Source organism: Osmerus mordax, chromosome 10 (genome assembly GCF_038355195.1).
Source record: "Osmerus mordax isolate fOsmMor3 chromosome 10, fOsmMor3.pri, whole genome shotgun sequence".
In the NCBI taxonomy this organism is placed as follows: Eukaryota; Metazoa; Chordata; class Actinopteri; order Osmeriformes; family Osmeridae; genus Osmerus; species Osmerus mordax.
In genome coordinates, this window is record NC_090059.1 from 6629992 (window position 1) to 6651721 (window position 21730).

The 21730-nt window shown below is 40.5% G+C and overlaps 1 protein-coding gene across 6 annotated transcripts; it reads left to right on the forward strand.

Annotated features, from left to right (window-relative positions):
- Nucleotides 1-6664: 6664 nt before the first annotated feature.
- mapta (microtubule-associated protein tau a) lies at nucleotides 6665-21725 on the forward strand. Of its 6 annotated transcripts, XM_067245523.1 has the most exons (19): nucleotides 6665-6717; nucleotides 6906-7088; nucleotides 8648-8776; nucleotides 10135-10263; nucleotides 10724-10795; nucleotides 11165-11188; nucleotides 11890-12762; nucleotides 13242-13279; nucleotides 13390-13539; nucleotides 13943-14009; nucleotides 14103-14141; nucleotides 14328-14581; nucleotides 15017-15109; nucleotides 15381-15473; nucleotides 16287-16379; nucleotides 17738-17819; nucleotides 17956-18062; nucleotides 19535-19699; nucleotides 19957-21725. In XM_067245523.1, exons 2-19 carry the CDS (start codon nucleotides 6923-6925, stop codon nucleotides 19993-19995), a joined length of 2613 nt encoding a protein of 870 aa, XP_067101624.1. In that variant the 5' UTR covers nucleotides 6665-6717; nucleotides 6906-6922; the 3' UTR covers nucleotides 19996-21725. The 6 variants fall into 6 exon arrangements, with proteins under 6 accessions (XP_067101624.1, XP_067101625.1, XP_067101626.1 ...); XM_067245524.1 differs by lacking the exon at nucleotides 11890-12762 and having other exon boundaries at nucleotides 10117-10263; XM_067245525.1 differs by lacking the exon at nucleotides 11890-12762 and having other exon boundaries at nucleotides 10117-10263; nucleotides 11168-11188.
- The last annotated feature ends 5 nt before the right edge of the window (nucleotides 21726-21730 follow it).

Consider the following 21730-nt stretch of genomic DNA (forward strand, 5'->3'; position numbering starts at 1 on the left):
TGAAAATACATAATTGAAATACATTCATCAGAGTATGATTTTATGTTATTCATTGAGTGACTCACTGTATCCATATTGCTCATCAATTACTGTCAGCTAGATCTGGGATGTGATTGCGGTTCTAAATCAGAATGCAGATTGTCAAGTGAGTCTTTGTTACCTTACTTTATGACCTAGTCTGGATTAAGACCATGGCCCTGGTTCTTTGTCTGATGAGGATCTCTCGGTAGCACCTGGAACTGACATCCGAGACAAATCCAAGTCATCTTCAACAAGACAACTGTGGCAGATGTTGTTCTAGGCAAAGTTCCAAGTGTAAGGTGGGGAAGAAAATGTTGGATAGCAATGGCAGGGGTGGTTCAACCAACTCCCACATTGAGTTTCTCGATGGAAATAAATATCCTGACATTTTCAAGCTAAATTGATTCTCAGTTCAGTGTGAATGTTGGCACAGTATGTGTGTGTGTGTGTGTGTGTGTGTGTGTGTGTGTGTGTGTGTGTGTGTGTGTGTGTGTGTGTGTGTGTGTGTGTGTGTGTGTGTGTGTGTGTGTGTGTGTGTGACTGTAAGAGCCACAGAGAGGGTAGTCAGGGAGCATTTACAGAACAAGAGTCCACTGTTGTCTTTTCTCACGCTGTTTTAGTCACGACCTGAACCACTGTGTCCAGCTCAGTGAACTTTGCACTTTCCATATTAAGTAGGCTACATAAAAAAATTTAATAAACGAATATATGCATACAATTATGTTAAATGCTTTCGGCCTGAAGGAAGGACATGGACAACTGCCTGAAAATGGGTGAATTACTATAATAAATTATCTGGTACAACGGTATAATGAATACGCAGATAATTAATGGACATTCAGAGCCACGGACAGACAGGTTGCACTTTGAGACACCATCACAATGTAGCTCTTGAGCGCCCCTCACGCTATGGAATCTTGAAGAACTGCGTCAAGGGACCGTGCGCTCGGTGAGCGACTGCCGCTGTAGAGACAACAACACTGCTGTCAACACACAGGTAAGTTAACCATCATAATTGTCTTATTTGAGGGACCTAAATCCTAAGCAGTCTCACCGTTGATATACCAAAGAACTGCAATGCACGACTGAATGCTTGTGAAATATGCCATTTTACGTAATAGGGTCGTAATTCTCAATCGGCGTTCCTCTGTCATTTTCTATTTTTCCATGAGGGAGAGGTTCGGCCTTTATTGAATCTATAGGTTACTGTCAAATAATATATAAGATTGAAATAAGATATTGTAACAATGTGATAAAATCATACCATGGACAATGCTGGTGCCAAACAATGACTGTTAAAAATCTTCATTGTGGCCATGTGTTTGTTTTCATTGTGATAATGCATAAAAACACCCAGACATATTTTGTACACTCAATTGCCCAACACTGAATTGCAAGGGAATTGCTAATTCCACAGTATCATTGACCAGGTAAGCAAGATTTGTGTAGCCACATGGATGAGTTTCGAGCACGCAATTTAAAGAGATTAATCCGTCTAATATGTGTAATGTGATTATATGTATTTGATTATATGTCGTGGACGAATTATTCGACATTTTTGATATCATGGGAACCACTAATTGAGCTGAACATATCGTATTTATACCGTCTGTATTCAAGCCATTCATCAAGAATCATTGGCTTTATGTAAACAGCGTAGTCAGTTTTGCAGTTATCTGGATCTTTCGCTCCTTCTTTCATCGAACGGCCTGTGGAAGCACGGTGCGTAATGGCGAAATATTCCCATTACAGCATTCCCATTCCCTAACACCAATTAGGAAATGTCATCGTTTTGGAAAATGAATATTTGCATTACATGCTACAATATTATAATTAGTTTGTATGTTGTATTTGTGACGGTGAGGCAAATGAAATTGTAGGACTGCACGCGACACAAATGCCAAGCCCATATCGTTTGATAAATATTGCATCGCTCTTTCATGTGCACTGCTGTCAAACCTTTGAGGAGACGGCCATTAAACCGGGTTTTCACACACATATGGAAGCCGCCTAAATAATCCGCCTTGGTATTGGTTGCTTCAGTGTTGTAATCTACATTCATGTGGAGGCGCGCATTAGCAAATCCACAAGGGACTTCATATTTGTCACATGAAAAAGATGTCATTATTGTACACTAACAAACGTATTGTCTAATCGCAAACAATTGGTCAATTGCTGGTGGAATAAGGCAGTTCACTTGCTTGCATGCGTGAATAAAACCATTGAGTCTCCATTTCCTTTCCACGGTCACACCTCTTTCTCTTCCCTCCTCTGTTTTGAAGAAGTGGGCGCTGAGTGATTTACATGCTTTTAAGGGAACCCGTGCGCCATCATATCGACCATACTTCATCTAGTTTTATTTCAATGATGGTGATGGTTAGTGAACAAATGGCATGCCTGATTGCAAGAAAGTCCATGTTGATATACTATGCTGAGGTTTCATATTCCCAGCTGCTACAGTGCTACAACGTGCTTGTTGTATACAGTAGTCACACATGCATTTTCACTGTGGTGGGATCCAGTTCTAAACCAAGCTGATGAGCAAATCTGTGTCAATACCGCAAACTTGAATACCATGTAGGCTCCAATAGGTTCACAACCTAATCTCATCATCTGTGTCATGGTGGTGTGACGGTATGTAACAGACGTAGCCACGCTCCGTCACAACATGGTGTCGTTCGCCACTCGCTGGGCTCGAACGCACAACCCCTGACTTGCCAAGTGCGACCACTACCAACTACGCCAAAGAAAAGCTAGCTATTCGTTGATGCGGGTGGCCTGTTACATACCTGAGGAGTGAGTTTCACAGGTTCACACCCGTTACATTCACCCCTCTGAAATCACTCGGGCAGGTCAGCTATTGCTAACCAAGTGATCCGGGTCACGGCACCAATGTGACGGTATGTAACAGACGTAGCCACGCTCCGTCACAACAAGGTGCCGTTCGCCACTCGCTGGGCTCGAACGCACGACATCTGACTTGCCAAGCGCGACCACTACCAACTACGCCAAAGAAAAGCTAGCTATTTGTTGACGCGGGTGGCCTGTTACATACCTGAGGAGTGAGTTTCACAGGTTCACACCCGTTACATTGGCATAGTGCCTTGCACTGCACGGACCTGGGCTTGATTCCCACACAGGGCACTGTTTGGTACTCAGGTCGGGTATCTTCCGGGCCTTTTTGTGTGGAGTTTACATGTTGTAACCCTCCTGCACTCACATGGATTTCCACAACAAAGAACCCCAAATAAAAACATGCAGAACAGATTGCTCTCCTGCCCTTGTCCCTGGCCAGGACACGGGGTGAGCACTTGGACATGGCCCCTGGCGGGTGCTGATGTGGCTTCCCACTGCTCCTGGCTGCCCTGGGAGGTAGGACAGCAGGATGGGATAAAGGCAAAAGCAAATTTCTCTGGTTGGACAACAATTTGGAGATGAATAAAGGTTTCTTCTTCTTCTAAGCCTACAAAACTAATCGTCCAAACAAAACTGTGAGAGACAAAACATTAATATCAACCAGCTTTCAGGGGTCATCGGTGAAGCACTTGCATTATTACGGCCTTCAAATGGAATTATACAAATTATTGTACCTTTGAGAAGACATTTGGCATAGCGATTGCCAGCATGCCTGTCAAAGGCAATTGGGAAACTGGGGCGTCTTTTGTCTGCCATTGCATGTGATTGGGATCTGAGGTTTGGGTAAAATGCACTTAAAATAGTTTGACACAATATGTGAAATGATAGATGAGAGCTAAAATGACTTATTTAGTGTCTTTATATAATACTTTAATAATATGCTTTATTGTGTAGTTGAGCCAGAATTGCAGAAATATCTACAATATGTGTAGCATGGTAATAAATAGGCCTACTGGCCTAACCCCTACATGAGCTACACTCTTAAACAACTGGAATGTCGACCAAAACAAGTCACTTAGAAGAAACGTTCATGAGGTATTGCATAGCTGCGTTAATAGAAGGCAGAAATGCCATTCTGGGCTTTAAAAGACATTCCAGTGTGTAGTTAACGGGCATCTCCCGGATGAAGGAATTCAGTTGAAGGAACCACTACTCTTTATTCAATGTCAGACAGGGCTGTATGTGCTGGTTCCAATGCTATCTGCAGGCGTTGTGTACATATTGGAGCATGCAGCAGCTGCAGCTTAGAAGATCATTAGTTGTGTTGATTTAGTTATGACGAAATAAAAATAAATAGAGTTCCAATGCTTAGATGAAGATTGTAAGTATCTGTCAAATTATGTCATTTTGCCTAGGAGCCTTGGTATACATATTTGACACATCTTAATGCATGACCAGTCTTTTTATTTCAGAAGAGAAATTTGATATTTCTCTTTTTTTGTTGTTATAAATGTCCAGTTTTGAGCTCAGAAGATGAATGGAGTTTTATATTAGAGTCAAAAACAGTCAATATCATATGAAAAAAGAAACCAGAACTTTGGGCATTGGGCGAGCAGTTACTAAGCAAACGTGTTTGTGGCTGCCAGGCTGCCATTAGATGCTGAGTGTACATCACAGGCTGTGCAGCAAGCTGTTTCACTGGAAGTAGTGGGATGTGAAAATGGAGGCCCGCCTAATGGTTACACTTAGATGAGCTAGCCGAGGCTTGCATTTAAAAAGGTGGAGTCAGTGTAATTTCTATGGAGTTCTGTGCCTGGGGATGGAGACCGGGAGTGTACAGAGGGAGTCATGAAGAAACTAGGTCAGAGATACAGAGGCAGCCAAGCATGAGGGCAGCATCCTCTGCTCAGCTGAATCGCGGAGATCATTAGCAAACATGCCATCAGATAATACTGTAGTAGACCTATTATTTGTACAAATCTATCAATCGGCTATGCATGGAATTATTTTATCGAAACGATTACATTTGCAGATCATTTGTAAAATGTAGTTTGATCTTTAGTTATTTTTTATGTCATCTATTGTGTTCTATTTATTTGTTTTTGAGTCATTATGACCAGGTCTTTAACATCCCAACAGCAAAGGGAGTTAATATATGACTCAAATGGGAGTTCTACAGTTATTAAAAAATATATATAATTTAGTAATTTATACTTTCAAGTATATCTATTAGCAGAAAAAAGCTATTGGGTTAGTTGTATCTTTTAATAAAAAGATCTTCAATTCAATTCTGCAAGTCTGCATCTGTTAGTTTTCTTCTAATCCTCAAAGCTCCTGGACACAGCATGAACTTTCTCTGAGGAATTGTTGTTTTTGGCACGGACTCTGCGCCCTTGTTGTTTGAATTCTGTCATGGGTGATGGTACAATGGGAGTTTTGTGAAGGAGCTGTGTGTACAGAGAGTAACCACACTTGCAACCGTAGTGCTGTCGAAACTCTTTGGGGTGTGCAAACATTTCTTCAATGAAATCCAAAGGCATTTGGGGGGGGGGGGGGGGGGGGGTGTTCTGAGTGTGAGCAGTGTGGTTGCCACTGAGGCTCTTTCATTTGATCAGTAGAGGAATGTTTGTCTACACTGTCCAGGACAGTAAATATGCAGGTGCACCCAGTGAAGGTCAGACCTCACATTAGGTTTTATTAGGAATGGTAAAATGAAGTTAGTCAAAGTCAAGTCACCCTAATATGTGGGACCTGTTACAAAGCCATTTCCGGCTCTTCCCATTTCCATTTATTCATTCAGCAGAAGCTTTTGTCCAAATCGACATATAAATAGTGCATGTACAGCTGAAAATCAAGGATCAGAAGTGTATAGTTCGACCAGTACTTCTGAGGTTAGAGTCTGTATCTACTAGGTACAGTGCAAAAGTAACCGCATTTCAGCCGTCAGGCATGGTGAGCAAAAACAATTTCTCAACCGCAATGAACAATAACATCTCAACTACATAATTACATAGTACAAAAAACCAGCATCATATGTTTAGTGCAACATCCAACAAGTGTGTTTATAAAGGAAAACATGCTTGTATGAAAGGCTACACCAATGGATTTTGGATGACATAAATAAAAAAATTATGATTATTCCCTATACTGAGTGACATATTGACTTCAGTCACTTGAAGCCTAAAAGTGAGCCTAAATCAAATCTGAATGCTGGTAAATCTTGATCACAAAGCAAAAATAATGTCAGAACGAGAAAATTTGCTGTCTGGAGCTGATAATCCCTCTGCCCTGGCTGTGTGTCGTGTGTGTGTGTGTATGTGTGTATCAGAGTGTGTGAGCTTGCGTGTGAAAGAACTGAGAGAATGTGATACAAGTGTAAAAGAATATATGCTGACGTAACCATTGGCTTTGATTTAATCGGATATGTAATCCTCTTTTCATAAGGTTTGAAGCTATTCTCATCTATTTGGCTGAGTGGAACTTTTCTTTATTTGCTAAAAGGACTTTTAAATGTGCATTCACATTCAATAAAACTGAAATACATGAGTCACTTTCCTTTCTGATTGTGAAGTCATAAAAGCTCCATGTAGCAAAAGCTAAATTGGGAAAACTTAGATGGTCTGGTTGTTTAGGAAGTGCAACTTATCACTAAGCACTAAGGACATGTGGGCACAGACAATTTTAGACCCTGGGCCTGCAACTTGACTCTGGGACCCCATGTTAAGGAATATAAATAACCAGCTTTTTACTGATGCAGTGTCTGTTTACATTTAGCTAGTGACTGACTGGCCTGTGTAAGGCAGAAAACAAAGCTTATTCATTTGCATTTCTGAAAACAAGGTATTGTCTTGAGGAATTTTCTTGGCAATGAAATATGCAACCGATGATAATCAAAGTTAGGTTGAGTTACATGAAGTCAAAAGAGGGCTCACAGTCTGGCTAATTTGACACCAACCACCTTGACGGAAACCAGCTTCTTAAGAGTATTGTGAACCCACGCTGAACGGTTTGTTCTGCTTTTTTTGCAGCCTGACTCGGACTCGCTATGGATCAACACCAAGACTACATGAACAATGCCCCAAACAGCTACAGCTACAACTCTGGGGACTCCATGAGTGCGTCTCTAGCTGGCTTGACCATTAATAACCTGCACCACCAGGAGAATGGGATCCAGTTGGGACAAAAGAGCCCTGGGGATGGCTCCATGAAAGGTTAGACTATTTTATCTATCTGTCTGCCTGATGAATTTGAGTTAATCTTGTAATAGCTATACAGGCAATCCTTTTTCAATTAACCTCCAAACTGAAACCAGGATGTTGCATTTAGGCTAGTGCTACTGGAAAGTCAAAAATAGCAGATTGGTGAGCTAAGAAGCTTGAAGGGTAAAAGCAAGTGGTTGTGTTCATTAAAATTGTACAAGCTACAGAGCGACAAAGTGGATCTTGATTCAGGACAAAAACAAATGACTTCATCTGCACAGCTTTTTATAGCAAAAGAGAATGTGTCATATGTGTAGGTGTACAGTGCATTGTAGCCAAGCAGCAATATTCAGTTACAAAGCAGTGACAAAGCCATAAATACATTAAGCAGAATTTCAATATTCACATGACACAGCCTCACGTTTATAGTCTTGCCGTTTAAATTGGGAGGTGGCGAGGCCTAGTCTTTCGTTTGTGCTTTGTTTTAATCCTTTTTTACATAAAGGAAACAAGGCATGCTTCACGAGTCCTCGCTCCCTTGTTTGCAGCTGCGCTCTGTGCTGTGTAATCCAAGCATCTGGGTCAGTCTCCCAGAACACAACCCACCCAGTCGTCCACTGCCACTGTTACTAATTCAGCCCACAAACAATCAAGCTTTCAGGACATACATTGCTTGTTAACTTTACAAGAAAAGGGTACAGTGAATTATCAAATGGGATCTCAATACGATACTAAGATGGTGGAAGGAAAAAGACAGAGGGAAATCTTGCCTACAGTAGTATTTGTCCCCATGCTGTGGTCATGCACTGTATAGGCACTCACAATAGCTGTACTGACAGACAAGCCCACTAGCCCACAAGCCCACTAGGCCATCACTAACATACAATGCGCTCTTTTTTTGCAACAATAACAAGGTCATTTGTGTCCCTTCCCTATTTGTCTGTGTAGTACGTAGCCTAGCTTTCCCCAGTTTACAGCCCTCACTAGTGCACTCGTTCTCCCCCTTTGCCCTCCCAATTACGCCCCGGATTCACAGGAAGAACAATTCAGAGTCATGTTCCTCTGCAGAACTTAATGGCTTGTGCATGAAGGGCACTTCAGATAGTGAGTACCTCACTCCACCTCTTTGTGCAGGTAGACGTGATTTTCAAGTAGTTTTGTAGTGTAAAGGTACTTGTGTAGGTATGTATTTGGAGTGTAGCACAGTATAGTGTTAGAATTCAACTTGAATCACCATTTTCATCCTTTTCAATACCGTAATCTATTTGTCATGTGTCTTGATGCACTATGGGAACGTTTTAGGCTTTTTTCCCTCAGTGTGGGACCCTACGAAGCAGAGCCATTAAACCTGGAATTAAGGACAAAGAAATGATGTCCTGCGCCAAGACTAATTTAACTTTTCAATTTCACAGGGTATTTTTTTACATTCCACCCTTCAGTGATTATATACACCTTATGTTAAGATGTAAAAAAAAAAAAATGCTCCGCAAATTCTCAAGTTGCAATCTTGCAAATTGGATCCTCACATATGTAACCGTAACATAAAAAAAGAATTCACCTTCATCACACAGCAGAATGTAAGGAACTGTCACCAGAGGATAATGCTGACAGACCGGTGACAGACCTCTCTGAACAAGAGAGCACCCGTTGTGATGAGGGCGTGCCACATAGCACCACTGTTGAGGACGGTGTACAAGCCGGTATGCCCACATCACTATCGCTGCCCTTGGCATGAAGTTGGAATACTAACATGTGTGCTATGTTGCTATGCTTGCTTCTTTCCCACTTCAGGGAGTAAAGACACTTTCTTTGCGGAGTTTGACAGCTCATGCTTTTCTTCTGTTGGAATTACTTGAAATGGCTGTTACATTTTATTTAGTCATGTTTAGTTGTATTATTGTCAACTGCACTGTACTTTGGAATTTGTCGGCTTTGCAGCTACGGATCATATTAAACTGCCCACCTCATAGGATAAATGAGAAAGAAAGATTTCTTAGAACAAATACGTTTCAAGTTTAACATTTATCTGCCAGTTGTAACAAGTGCAGGTACAATGGAATTCTTTGGTCCTGCTCATTTTGACAATCCCTAGCTATCTAAAACGAACAATAATAATCTATACCTACAAAGAATTACTGTAAATCATAACATATATGAGAGGCTATAATTATCAACAATATCTATAACAAGGTCAGATAAATTCAATCTAATAAGTTATTCACTGACAATCTAGAATAACCTAAACTGAGAAAAACAACATTTGTTCACGTGAAAAGCCAAGGCTCACTGGCTAATTGCAAAGGGGATGCGGTATGCTAGAAATATTTCGTTGTTTTAGCTGCACTCCAGTCTGAGCCAAACATGCTTTGATCATGAACAGTAAGCATGACGCCCTATCCTGAAGTTGTTGTAAGGGAAAGTGAAAGGTTGAAAGGTCTGATCTGTTTAAAAGATCCTAAACCCCTAGATTAAGACCCTGGACTTAGGAATTGTCCCTGGAATAGAAGAGACTGCTGACCCATCACAGACAACACAAGCTGAGCTGTAGTGTTTCAACAAGCTAGCTTTTAACAGGGTGCTAAACATGTCCCATACTATATATATTCTACTAATATACTGCCAACTGCAAGAAAACAAAATATATCCAATAATGAGGTTGTCGTTAACAAATGTCTGTAACAATTGGACTAAGTTATGGGAAACCTTTGGTGTTTCCAAAGCTTTAGGTGGTTGCGTGACCAAAATATCTGAATGCATGTGAAAATGCATGTCTAGACACTCTTATGCACTGTTTGATGTTCTGAAGAAAACCATGCTACTACAAGGTATGTATCTCATAGGAAGGTATCTGACCTTCCTATGAGATTTGGATCAGCAGATTGATATGGTTTCAAACTCAGTAGTTGTCCTCACTACATATTGTACATTTACCTTTGGGAATCAATTAATTCCAAAACAAAACTGCAACATGCCATTTGCTGTTAGATGTAGCAGCATCTTGCATGACACGTCAATGTCTAGCCTTTCTCCTTTCTTAAAGCCTGCCTTCATCTCACAGTTGAGCGAGAGGAACCGTCACCAGAAGACAAATCTGATGAACCAGTGTCTATGTTCTGTGAAGTAGAGACCACCTCCTGTGAGCAGGAGGTGGCACCTGGTGCCTCGGGTCAGGAGGAGGTGCAATCTGGTATGCCTCCGCTGCCCCTGCCACCCTCTGCATTCAGCTTAAATACAGAACCATCCTCCTATTCAAATAATGTATGCTTTTATAACCAACAGATCCGGCTCCTCCTTTGTGTACTTTACCTAACAACTTCTGGTCTAACCGCCAAAGCTATATTTTGCTTGACTTTTTGTTATGCTTCAGAGTCAACATGGACGACCTGTTTTGGGGTTTGCAAACATAAGAATGAAGTTATGTTCAGCATTTATATTTGCTTTAATGGATTAATGTTCTTTTGATTTATTTCTTTGTGCTTCTCTGTTGGTGCATTTTAATAAGGCATTGCTGTGCCTGTCTTCATTTGTGCTTTGGGCAATATGACGGAACTAAAACTGAGACAGACCCCTTCCAATTATCAATTTAATAAGTATCTATAAAAGACTGAATGATGGGGAAACTAAGAGGCGTGTGATCTGTTTAACAGAACCAGAGCCTTCAGATATGGTGAATGCCACAGTAATGGAATACACAGCTGAACTACCAGATGGAATACCAGGTTAGGTGTGGTGTTGGACCATGTAAGACTATAATGAGAGTGATGTGTCTCAGTGACAGTCTCAGCCTCTACCTCCATCTAAAAATCTGTTCATATGTCTGCATATATGGAACCCATAGAGACAATGACTTAGCCTGACATGTTTGTTACGTAAAATAAACAAGTACAAATGCATTGATCATGTTGAATTAATGTGGCTTTGTGCATTAACCTCAGACCTTATGGATTTTACATGCTATCCCTGGCTGTTTTGGTTTTCTTTGCAGTGGTGTGGCTCTGGAGTATGAGTGACAGGTGTATTTGGTTGATGGGCTACTTTATAACATACTTTCTTTTGTTTCTTTTCACTGCATCACCCTGTTTCAACAGCAGTTGGAGGATCAAGCACAACAGGTATGTCACTTGATCTTTCTCAACCTTATATGGTTTGTTTGGTTAAGATTTGAACATGAAGACTTGACTTTATTGAGCACAACATGTATTTTGAATAAATTTCTTTACGTTGATAAGTATATCATGTATTATCATTGTATTTATATTATTATTATTGTTATTATTATTATTTATTTGTAGGCTATACAGGACAGTAATCACTGATTAAGAGAAAAATTAAGTAGGTCTTTAACAAAAATACAAAAAACAATAATAATGCATAGCTACAACAACATTCTTACATAACCATTAATGTAAATAAACAAGGCTGCAGCCATCTCTTTAGAATATTTTACAATGCATCATTCAGTGCCATGACAGCATATAATCATGGCAATTTTCATTGTCCAGTCAATTTTGGCTATTGTTGTCTGTCGTCTGTATTACATGTTCATCCAGTTGTGATGTATTTTGTCACATCATTTGTTTTAGCCATAAGCGACATTTGAAAGTAAAGCCACTAATTACCATCCACCCCGTTTATATTTTATGTACACGTTTTCAAAGCATCATATTCGTTTCATTGCACAATTCATATTTACAAATTGACTTTGTAAATATAATCAAGAGAAGTTCTTTATTTAAAATGTTTATTATAATGTTTATGAGGCACACTATGAAATCCGCCATGTCACCATTAATCTGCTTTTCAAACAAATTAGTTGAGACTGGTGCAGAATTCCATAGTGGGTCGGCATTGACCTTGGTTGGAGCAGAGGCTGCTGACAACAGTACAACTGAGGAGAGAATGGGCTTCATGAGCTTGGCAGCTTCCTGTTCCCTGGACACTGGGAAGGAAGAAGCTATAAATTCAGTTGGGGTACATGCCTGGGAGTCTGAAAGGAGTCACACTTTGTGGGCCTCAGAGGACATGAGCTATGGATCAGCAAGGTTACGTGACGCCCCAGCCTCAAGGAGTCCAGAGTGGGCCCATGCAGTAGACTCTCAAAGAGCGGTCAGTCTCGATACATCCGAGTGTATATCTGTAACAAGTGACCTGCCAGGAACATCTTTAATGCGCAGCATGGCCTTGGAAGACCTCACGGCCATAGGAACAAGCACCTCATGGACGGATGGAGAAAGGATCTCAAATGAGCCTGTGGATCCTGGGTCTCTTGGTGCCTGCAACAGGGTTACACAGCAGATCATTCCAGAAAGTCCAGATTCCTTCAGTGCTCATAGTCTGTTATGTTCCAGCTTGGATCCTGGGACATCTCTACCATTAGCAGGAAACAGTGCACATCTTTCAGATCGACAAGAACCCAGTTCACTTTTTTTGAAAGACAACAATATAATTGGCATTAGCACGGTGCTTGAGGTGCTTGAAGTGCCCTTCACTGAGAACATGTTGAAGGACAAATATTTGGCATTAGTAACATCTGACACCAAAAGAGCTAGCCATATTTCCCTGGCTGATGTGGATGATTGTACTAAGATCAGTAAAATCATACCACACTCAGAGGCTTCTGAATTCCAGAGAACTTCCCAAAGTTCTCCTGCAAGGAAATCATTGGTTCCGGTTGCTATATTCAAAGGTCTGTTTGCAATTCAAATGCACAATTCTGAACGACTTCCATTAAGTTAATTCCTTACACTTTTCATTTTATAAAACAGTTCTGAATGCTATACAGCACTCTCTTGACCCAATGTGTTGGAAATAATCTTTTGGCTGACAGGAAGCTTGACGTTCTCCCTACACACTTTTTTTTGCTCACGTTGCAGCTCCCGCATCCGCTCTTATTTATATATTGCCAGAATCCCCTTGAGTGTTACCTCATATCCTGTGTGTCATACGTCATTTTGCATGTGGAGTTTTTCACATCACTCATTTTGGTGTTTGTTTTCCATATTGTCTCCACCTTCCCATGCACACACATTCATGTGGTAGCTTTTTGAACTTATTTTACTTGGTTAATGATGAAATTAAAACACGGATTACTGTTTTTTTTACTTAAAAGACAGTTTTGAGTTTCAAAAAAGTTTCTTGAAAAGGGCTGTTTACCTATTTTTACAGCACAAGCAAAGATTGATAATGACAGTGCCGAAAAGAAGGTAAGTGATTTGGGATTTATATTTATAAATGTTTTATCTTTGTGTTAAATCATTCCTACTTTTAAAGCCTAGGTTTCATTTTTTTATGCTCATTCCCCCCTCATATCAAGCCATGCAAAACTCCTACCAAAGCTAGACCCACCTCTGCCCTTAAAAGACCTTCCCCAATCAACAGAACCCCCAAAACACAGGCCTCCACCACAAATGGGCCTAGCTCATTACCCACTAAAGCCATCAGTACGGGAACCAGGAAGTCCCGAGTAAGTAAGGCTTAATGTTCTTAATGGAAAGTGTGTAAGTCTGGCTTAAACTACACCCCTACCCCTTCTAAAACCTGCATTGCTTTCCAGTCAAACATCTAACCGCAAAAAAACGGCTTGTCATTTCCTCTGTGCAACTTTGTGCATGTTATGATTGGACTTCTTTGCCTATGGATAATGACTTGATCATCTGTATGAAAGGGAGCATTTGCATTTGTTCGATTTCATGTTTGTTGAATTGGATTGTGCCTGATTGCATTAAATATGCTCAGGTTTTTGGTAATATTGTTTTTGTATGAAGCACTTGTTACTTTTACATTTTCTATTTCTTGCTTTCTGTCTTTTCTGTCCCCCACCCACCTAACCCTCTCACCCTCTCTCTCTCTCTCTTTCGGGGGCATAGACTCCAGGGGGTACTAGGCCTCAGGCCCCTGGAACAAAAATTCCTGCCAAAACCCCAGCTCAGCCAGGTGTGTAGATTCTTCATTTGCAGTGTTACTTAAAAGAACAATGGCTAAATGCAGATTATATCATTTTATGTGTCATATTACTTTTTGATTCAGCACCAAGCGCTAAGAAGCCAGCGTCCAAAAATGATAAAGGTAAAGCAAAAACACATAAACGTTAAAAATAGTCTGGACGTAATATAGAATGATCAATATCAATGATGTTGCAATAAATAGTACTCTCAGATCCATGAGCAATCTAGCATTACTGCAGGTTCTACTAAACCTTTTGAAGTACATACAACACCTGGTTGTTTATTGCACCCTTTGATTTTCTAAAAGACACCAGTGGACACAGCAGCCCTGGTACTACAAAGTCCCCCAACAGCCAAGCTCTTCCTGGAAAGCCGTTGGCTGTGCCAGCCAATCAAGTGAAGAAAGTGGCTGTGGTGCGTTCGACACCTAAGTCCCCTGGCTCTCTCAAGAACCGCCCTCCCGCTCCCCTGGCGGCTGCAGCCCCCATGCCAGACCTGAAGAACATCAGGTCAAAGATTGGCTCCACGGACAACATGAAACACCAGCCTGGTGGCGGCAGAGTAAGCTTGGCTTTTGAAAAACTACATTCCTCACATTTCTCCATAACAAGTCACTCCCTTCACTGTTCTCTGTTTTGCTCTGGAAGCTTACACAGGAGATTGCACCTAGGTTTATGTTGTTTGACCTGTTGTGTTTCCAGGGTACTTAAAACAATAATGGTGTGGACAGTGGTCATAGGAACTAAGGTGGTGTTAGCACAAATTCATTGAAATTAGTTTAGCATTAAAACATTTAAAATGCTTTGACAGTGAATGCTTGGATAACTTCATGAAGAACTGTGCTATGACTAATTATATGTCATACACATAATTGCACTGCTTAAGTAAGAACTACTTCAAGTCTTACTTAGGAAGTTAACTTGAATCGGTCGAGAGTCCTCTGATTTGAAACCTTAAAGGATAACGGTCTCCTCCCTTACCCCTTACTCTTTCTAGGTACAAATACTTGAGCAGAAGATCGACTTAAGTAATGTCCAGTCTAAGTGCGGCTCCAAAGACAATATGAAACATGTACCCGGAGGTGGCAATGTGAGTAACTAAGGGATGAACTCAACACCTGAGTCTTGAGTATCTCTAAAGTTATGATCATCGAACTCTTGTGGAAATTGGAGATGTCCTACTCGTCTACCGGTTCTAAGTTTTGCACTTTTCAAATATTTTTTTATCTTTTAATCTTGTGTGTGTGTACAGATGGGTGTACAGCACTTATCTCGATCCATCTATATTCAACATGGTCCTCATCTGCAGCCTTGCTGCTTTGGTTTTCTAAAAACTAACACCTAACTTCTGATTATTTTAGGTTCAAATACTCGATAGGAAGGTGGACGTGAGCAACGTTCAGGCTCGTTGTGGCTCCAAAGACAACATGAGGCACACTCCTGGAGGGGGCAGGGTGAGTTACTAGGGTAACTTAGTTTACGTGCTAAAGGCGTATCTTTAGACTTATTGCTCCATAACTGCTCTGTTCTGGTGGTGCAAAAGCTGCTTTTCACAAAACACAACAAAAAGGGTAATTGCAGAAACGACCTTACCAGGCAATAGGTTCCAAAGTGTCTACAGGTGGCCTTTGATGAGAACTTCCTAAGCTTCTTGCTTTAATTTGTGATTTGTTTAATTTTTTACACCATCTGAGTTACCTAATAAGCACCATTAAATGTAGCAGCAAAGCACCATTAAATGTAGCAGAAAATGTAGACTTCAAGGTCACAAGATTTAATTTCACAACATCAGGCGGCCTCTGTCTTCCTCACTTGCAGCCCTGCTGCATCCTAGTACTCCTGGATAACAGTTTATTCCCTTACTTCTGCACTCCAGGTTCAAATACTTAATCAGAAGCTGGAGTTTAGTCATTTCCAGTCTTAAGTGTGGCTCCAAAGACAATATCAAACATGAACCCGGAGGTGGCAATGTGAGTAACTAAGGGACTCAACACCTGAATCTTGAGTATCTCTAAAGTTATGATCAACAACTCAACCTTTGGTAAAATACGAAGTGCCCTTCTCTATCGGTTCTATGTTATGACTTTGGTTACGTCAAGCCAGACTGCCTGGTTAAACCTTTATGTATGATATACAGGCGTTTTGAAACACGTTCGTCTTCCATCAAAACAATATTTTCCTTATTTTTTCTGGTCCTCATTTGCAGCCTTGCTGCTCTTGGTTGCCCAAGGATAATGTTCTGTTCCCCTACATCTGCGCTGTTTCAGGTACAAATACTTGAAAAGAAGTTGGACTTAAGCAATGTCCAGTCTCGGTGTGGCTCCAAAGATAATATGAAACATGTACCCGGAGGTGGCAATGTGAGTAACTAAGGGATCTTCCCATGACTCCATGCAGCTCTCACCAAAGCACTGCCTCCTTCAACTAAATAACGCATCTTCGCCAAGGAACTTGATGCAGACACTACTGCACGAAAACCCCTCTCTCCACTCTGTTTGATCCGTACCAGTTTATGACCACAGCACTCCCAGTTAACACTAAACCTTGTCATGAAGCCTATTCAAATATTCATGAGCATTGCAGTCTATATGCATTTGTGAAATATCCAGTATACTAAAGGATGTGACTTTGCACATGGTCATGTTATATTTGGCATTACCATGTGCTAAATGTATTCAGGTTGCTTAAATTACTTCATGTAACAGGATCCCTTTGTCTCATGACATCAGATCTAATTTAATCTTGTTCCATGCTCATGACAGTGTAAAATAGGCTTGATGACACATCCTGAAACCTGTATATGTCAATGTACTTGTGGTGGTGAGATTAATCCAATTTGATAATACTATACAATAACACACATGGTGTAGTTATTGTCAGTTAATATCAGTTAATATCCAACATCCAAACCTTTTTTGTAAGTAACTGACAATAGTTGGATAGGCATCAGAAACCAGTGTACTATATAGGATTAAATACAATTCTAAATAACTTTTGACATATTACAAATTAAATACAAATGACAGTTTCATAGAAAAAATAGTTCAAGTCTACAATAACAACAACAATAAACATTTTCGAAACAAAGGTTTCGAAAATGACACAGGCCGTCTCTGATCAGCACGATGTGTTTGTGTCGGTTAGGCCTCTTCTTTGAGGCACCAGCCCATTGTAATAGAAAGCAGAACAGTGACCTCACTCACTAGACAGAGGGCTTAGTGTGAAGAGACACCAGCCTACCCCTCACACAGGGGCGCTTGTGATGAGATCATCAGATCTAAGCAAGAGTTGTGGTGTGTGGCTGATAAACAGGGTGCATATCTGAAAGCCACTTTGTTTGGTTTCTGCCCATGATCTTGGAAATGTATAATATCTATCACTGTCTTGTAAAGCGGTACTACATGACGGGATCACTTTTATCTACATCTCTGATCATTTAGAATGTACCAAAATGGCAAACTAAATAAATAATAATAAAATATTAATTGAAAATATATTTGTTCATAATACACAATTAATGAGTTTGCAGTTCAGTGCCTCTGTGTGAATTGTGTGTTAACAGTGTTTTGTTTTCTCAGATAACCCTCTGATAACGAATGTGTCAGTGCACAGGCAAAGCTCTGGTCGTGGTTTTACATGCATGGCAAGTTCACAATCATTACTTTTTGCCAAGTGTGTAAAAAAAATTCTGTTTGTCTTTTCTCCTTTTTCATATCAGGTTCAAATTGTTCACAAGAAAATCGATTTGGGCACTATTCAATCTAAATGTGGTTCTAAAGACAACATCCGCCACAAGCCAGGTAAGAAGAAAAAACCTTCCTTTCCATTCTCAGTAAAAAGGTGTCACTGTCAAAAGAAAATATTAATATCATAATGATTTCAGTTTGCATTTGATACACATTTACAAATGGATCAATTTCTACTCTGGTTTACAAGGTGGCGGAAATATTGAGATCAAGTCTGAGAAATTGGACTTCAAGGTCCAATCAAAGATCGGCTCTCTTGACAACATTGGGCATGTGGCTGGGGGCGGACAGAGGAGGGTAAGAACACAGATACATGTCCTGGTGGTGCTCATCATACATTGGGGAGATGCATTTTAGAAGCTTACTTTTCTATTTACGCTTCAAGCTTTGCTTGCACATCCCCTTCCCCCTTTTCCCCAAAATAAGTCATGCATACTGTGAATACACAATGAATAGCTACATTTAAAAAGTAGATGGGTGTCATATTTTCAATAAAAGGTTAAGCGACAGTCAGCTTACTTCAGTTCGGGTTAATCAATTAAGTGCACGCAGAGCACATATGTATTGTAATACAGCCCACAGACAACTACTTGTATAACAAGTAGGACACGCAACACATCAACTACTTTAAGAATCATCATGTATTTTCAGTACAAAGCTACAACCCACAACATTAGTTGAAGGCTGTAATTGGGTGACTAGGTGACTGAGGCTGTCCAACTCCTGCTTTAATTCCCCTCCTCTCATCCCCTCATCTTCCTGTGTTTGCTGATCCTGCACTCTCTCTCACCACTCCTAAATGCTAGATTCCTGCTCTCTCTTTCCAGATAGCTGGGCATATTCCCTCCTCATCTGCTCATTAATTACAGTGCCACTCCCACAGGCTTGTCGGGCATTCATGTCGTATGCAATCCCTCCCAGTTAGAACGACATTCCACCTAACCCAATTTTATTTCCACATATCCAATTGTGTGTTATCATCATCAATCTCATTTTACACTTCATTATTTATTCATTTATTATTACCATTATTCATTGAATCATTGTTTTGACTTGTTTTGTCTTGCATTTTGACTTTCTGTTCACCCCGATCACCTGTTTGTTTTGTTGCGTGGTTTACCCCTGCCGCCCTCTCCGGGGCTCCTCTGTAGAGAGAGAAAGGGAAGGAAGCAGAAGGGGGTTCCAACGACAGCCCCACAAATGGGGACATGTTCGGCCTCTCCCCTGCAGACACCCCCCCTCAGTCACCTCAGCCCCTTCCCTCTGCACCCATCACACCTGTCCTGATGAACCCTCTCATAAAGATTGAGGACTCCTGTAAGTACTCGACATCCACAGTGCCAGGAGGTTATCTACACCATTGAGACATGTGCATATGATGTATTAGGATTGGTAGCATGGCAAGGGTATAAGGAAAAAGGTATCGGAGCATCAGATATCAGCTTACAATTTTAGACTTCATATCAACTTTATTATTGACATTATACCACTAGAGGGTGTCCTAACAGTGTCATAAATGTATAGCTTTGACATTTCTGCTGTATGGTTGAATAATTCTGCTTGTATCTAAAGATAGTACACCTATTGCCAATGCATACGCATTTTATCACTAAGTACCAAGCAACCAGTGTTACTGTTTCCTAGTGAATTCATTAGCTACATATTTGTCAGTCATGTTAATGACTAATTACTGATTTCTCAGAAGCAGATAGCTAGATAGGAAACCAAATTGCTTAATCACTTAGCTAAACTGTGTTCTTGACTGACAGATTGAGAACCACAAACTGACGTTCCGTGAGACAGCCAAGGCCCGCACTGACCACGGCGCAGAGATTGTTTCCTTGGAAGACTCACCCAACCAACTCAGCACCATGTCCTCCTCTGGCAGTATCAATATGGCGGATTCACCACAACTGTCCACGCTGGCTGACCAGGTGTCTGCCTCTCTGGCCAAGCAAGGCCTGTGAATGCACAGCCGAGTGTCCTGCCACACTACCACATATAGAAGTTGAGACACCTTCCTTGTCATTTTCACGAGACTTTATTTTAGCTACCCATCACTGTTTATCCTCACTGACATTTAACACTGTTATTGAGACAATATCATGAGAAAAGAGGTCTTAATTAGAGATTCATGTAAGCCAAGGCTACATTAAGTGTTTTGTTTTTTGTTCTTTTTTTGTGATCGTAGATCGTCTCCCCCCCGTCCCCTTCCCCTGTCTTCTCTTGACCCTTCATGAGTTTCCTTGGTCATGGTTAACACTCATCCATTTCTTTCCAACTCATTTGACTGTCATAAGGACTGCAAATCATTTCGTTTGATGAGGATGTATTGAGTGTGAAAAATGATGGACGACGGATCCCTTGAGTGGCTTTTTGATACATTTACAATAAAAGTATTGGGGAAGCAGAGGGTTAAGACCAGTAAAGCAGCCCACTTTTGCAGTCTCAAGCAAACTCAACATTTACAGGGTCAAATCAATGGTGAGAGAACGGGTGGGCTAGTGTAGCAAAGCTCCCATTTACAGTAAAATGTTTGTCCTCTTCACTAACTGGCTGTCCTTGCTTTGCGTGCTAACTGCATATCAAGGTAGAATAGTTGGGCATGGGGATGACATACCTCTCCAGACCAAAAAAAAAAACGAATATGGGATGATTAGATTAGAAACCTTGGTTTGTGTTCGGCACATTTTTATAATTGTATTCTGTGGATATGACATGTATTTGATATGAAAAAACATTTGTATTGTGCCTGCTGTCGGTGTTAATTTATTGAGGTTATGTATATGCTAGCTCTGTTGTAAATGCGTCTCAGCTTTGTCTATTGAAGTGGTAAGTCAAGTTTTACTTAAGTATTGCCAGTGGAATTCATTGAGCGAAAGATTGTCTCTGGCTAGCTTGAAAAGCCTCTCAATTAAAAAATATATAATTGGGATCATGGATAGAGCTTGTGTTAAATACAGGTCATGTACCTAGATAATACAATTCGATTCAAATGACTAATATGCTGAGATAGGCGACTCACTAATGTGTGACTGTCCTCCTTAACTACAACCTTAAAATTAGCTATGGCTTGTGTATATTTTGATCACGTGAGAAAACAGTAAAAGGCAAAGAAACATTCGCATGTCCACCACCAGAAACACACTATTCTCTTAGCTGTTCCGAATTTGTGTCCTGGATCTCACATAACTATATGGTCCCCTCCTTAAAATGTTTCAACAGTTTTAAGCTGTATTCCTATAGTGATTCACCATTACCTACAAGTATTCCTGTTATTGAATTCCAGACATGTAAATGAACTTGCATGCATTTCATGTAGGACAGTTGACTTTCTTCTGCCTCCCTTCAACGTCACTATGCTTTCACTGTATATCCTGTAATATATGCTTGTGTATTTAATAGGATATATATGTAGGTATTAGTGCGTGGATACTTCAACACAAAGGACAACCCCTTCCTTTAGGTACAGCCAAATGTGAACTGATTATACAAATATACTTTTCCTATGTTGTGTGTTTGCTATGTATTGCAAATATATAGCCTACTGAATTGATACATTGGAACAGCGTGGCGCACAGAAGGGGTGTGCTTGCAACACAATAATCTGCATGCTAAAACTAATAGACAAAATTCATTTAATGTGTTAAATGGGTATGTGCACCGCGCACACTATGAGGAAGACTGGGACTAAGTTATAGGGCAGGTGTTTTGTATACAAATGTCTGGAATATCAAATTCTGGGGACTTGATTGGAAAAAGTATTCTCCAAATGCCTGTGTGCCAAGGCTAATGGAAAGGTTTGCAGTAACAACTATCACCATCATCTTTTGTTATTTCTGCGGCTGTACAGTTGTGAAAAATGTAATTGTTGATGTTATTGTGCATTTTATCAATAACTGGTTTATGATCCTTCTTGTTGCTGTATGTGAATTTGAAAATAAACACGATCACACCACAGTTCA

Bases quoted from the DNA above. Each gene is read 5' to 3' on its own strand.
- mapta (XM_067245523.1), top strand. From the start codon at position 6,923: ATGGATCAACACCAAGACTACATGAACAATGCCCCAAACAGCTACAGC. The intron at 10,796-11,164 runs GTTAGGTGTGGT...CTGTTTCAACAG, and splicing joins ACTACCAGATGGAATACCAG to CAGTTGGAGGATCAAGCACA. The intron at 15,110-15,380 runs GTGAGTAACTAA...TGATTATTTTAG, and splicing joins ATGTACCCGGAGGTGGCAAT to GTTCAAATACTCGATAGGAA.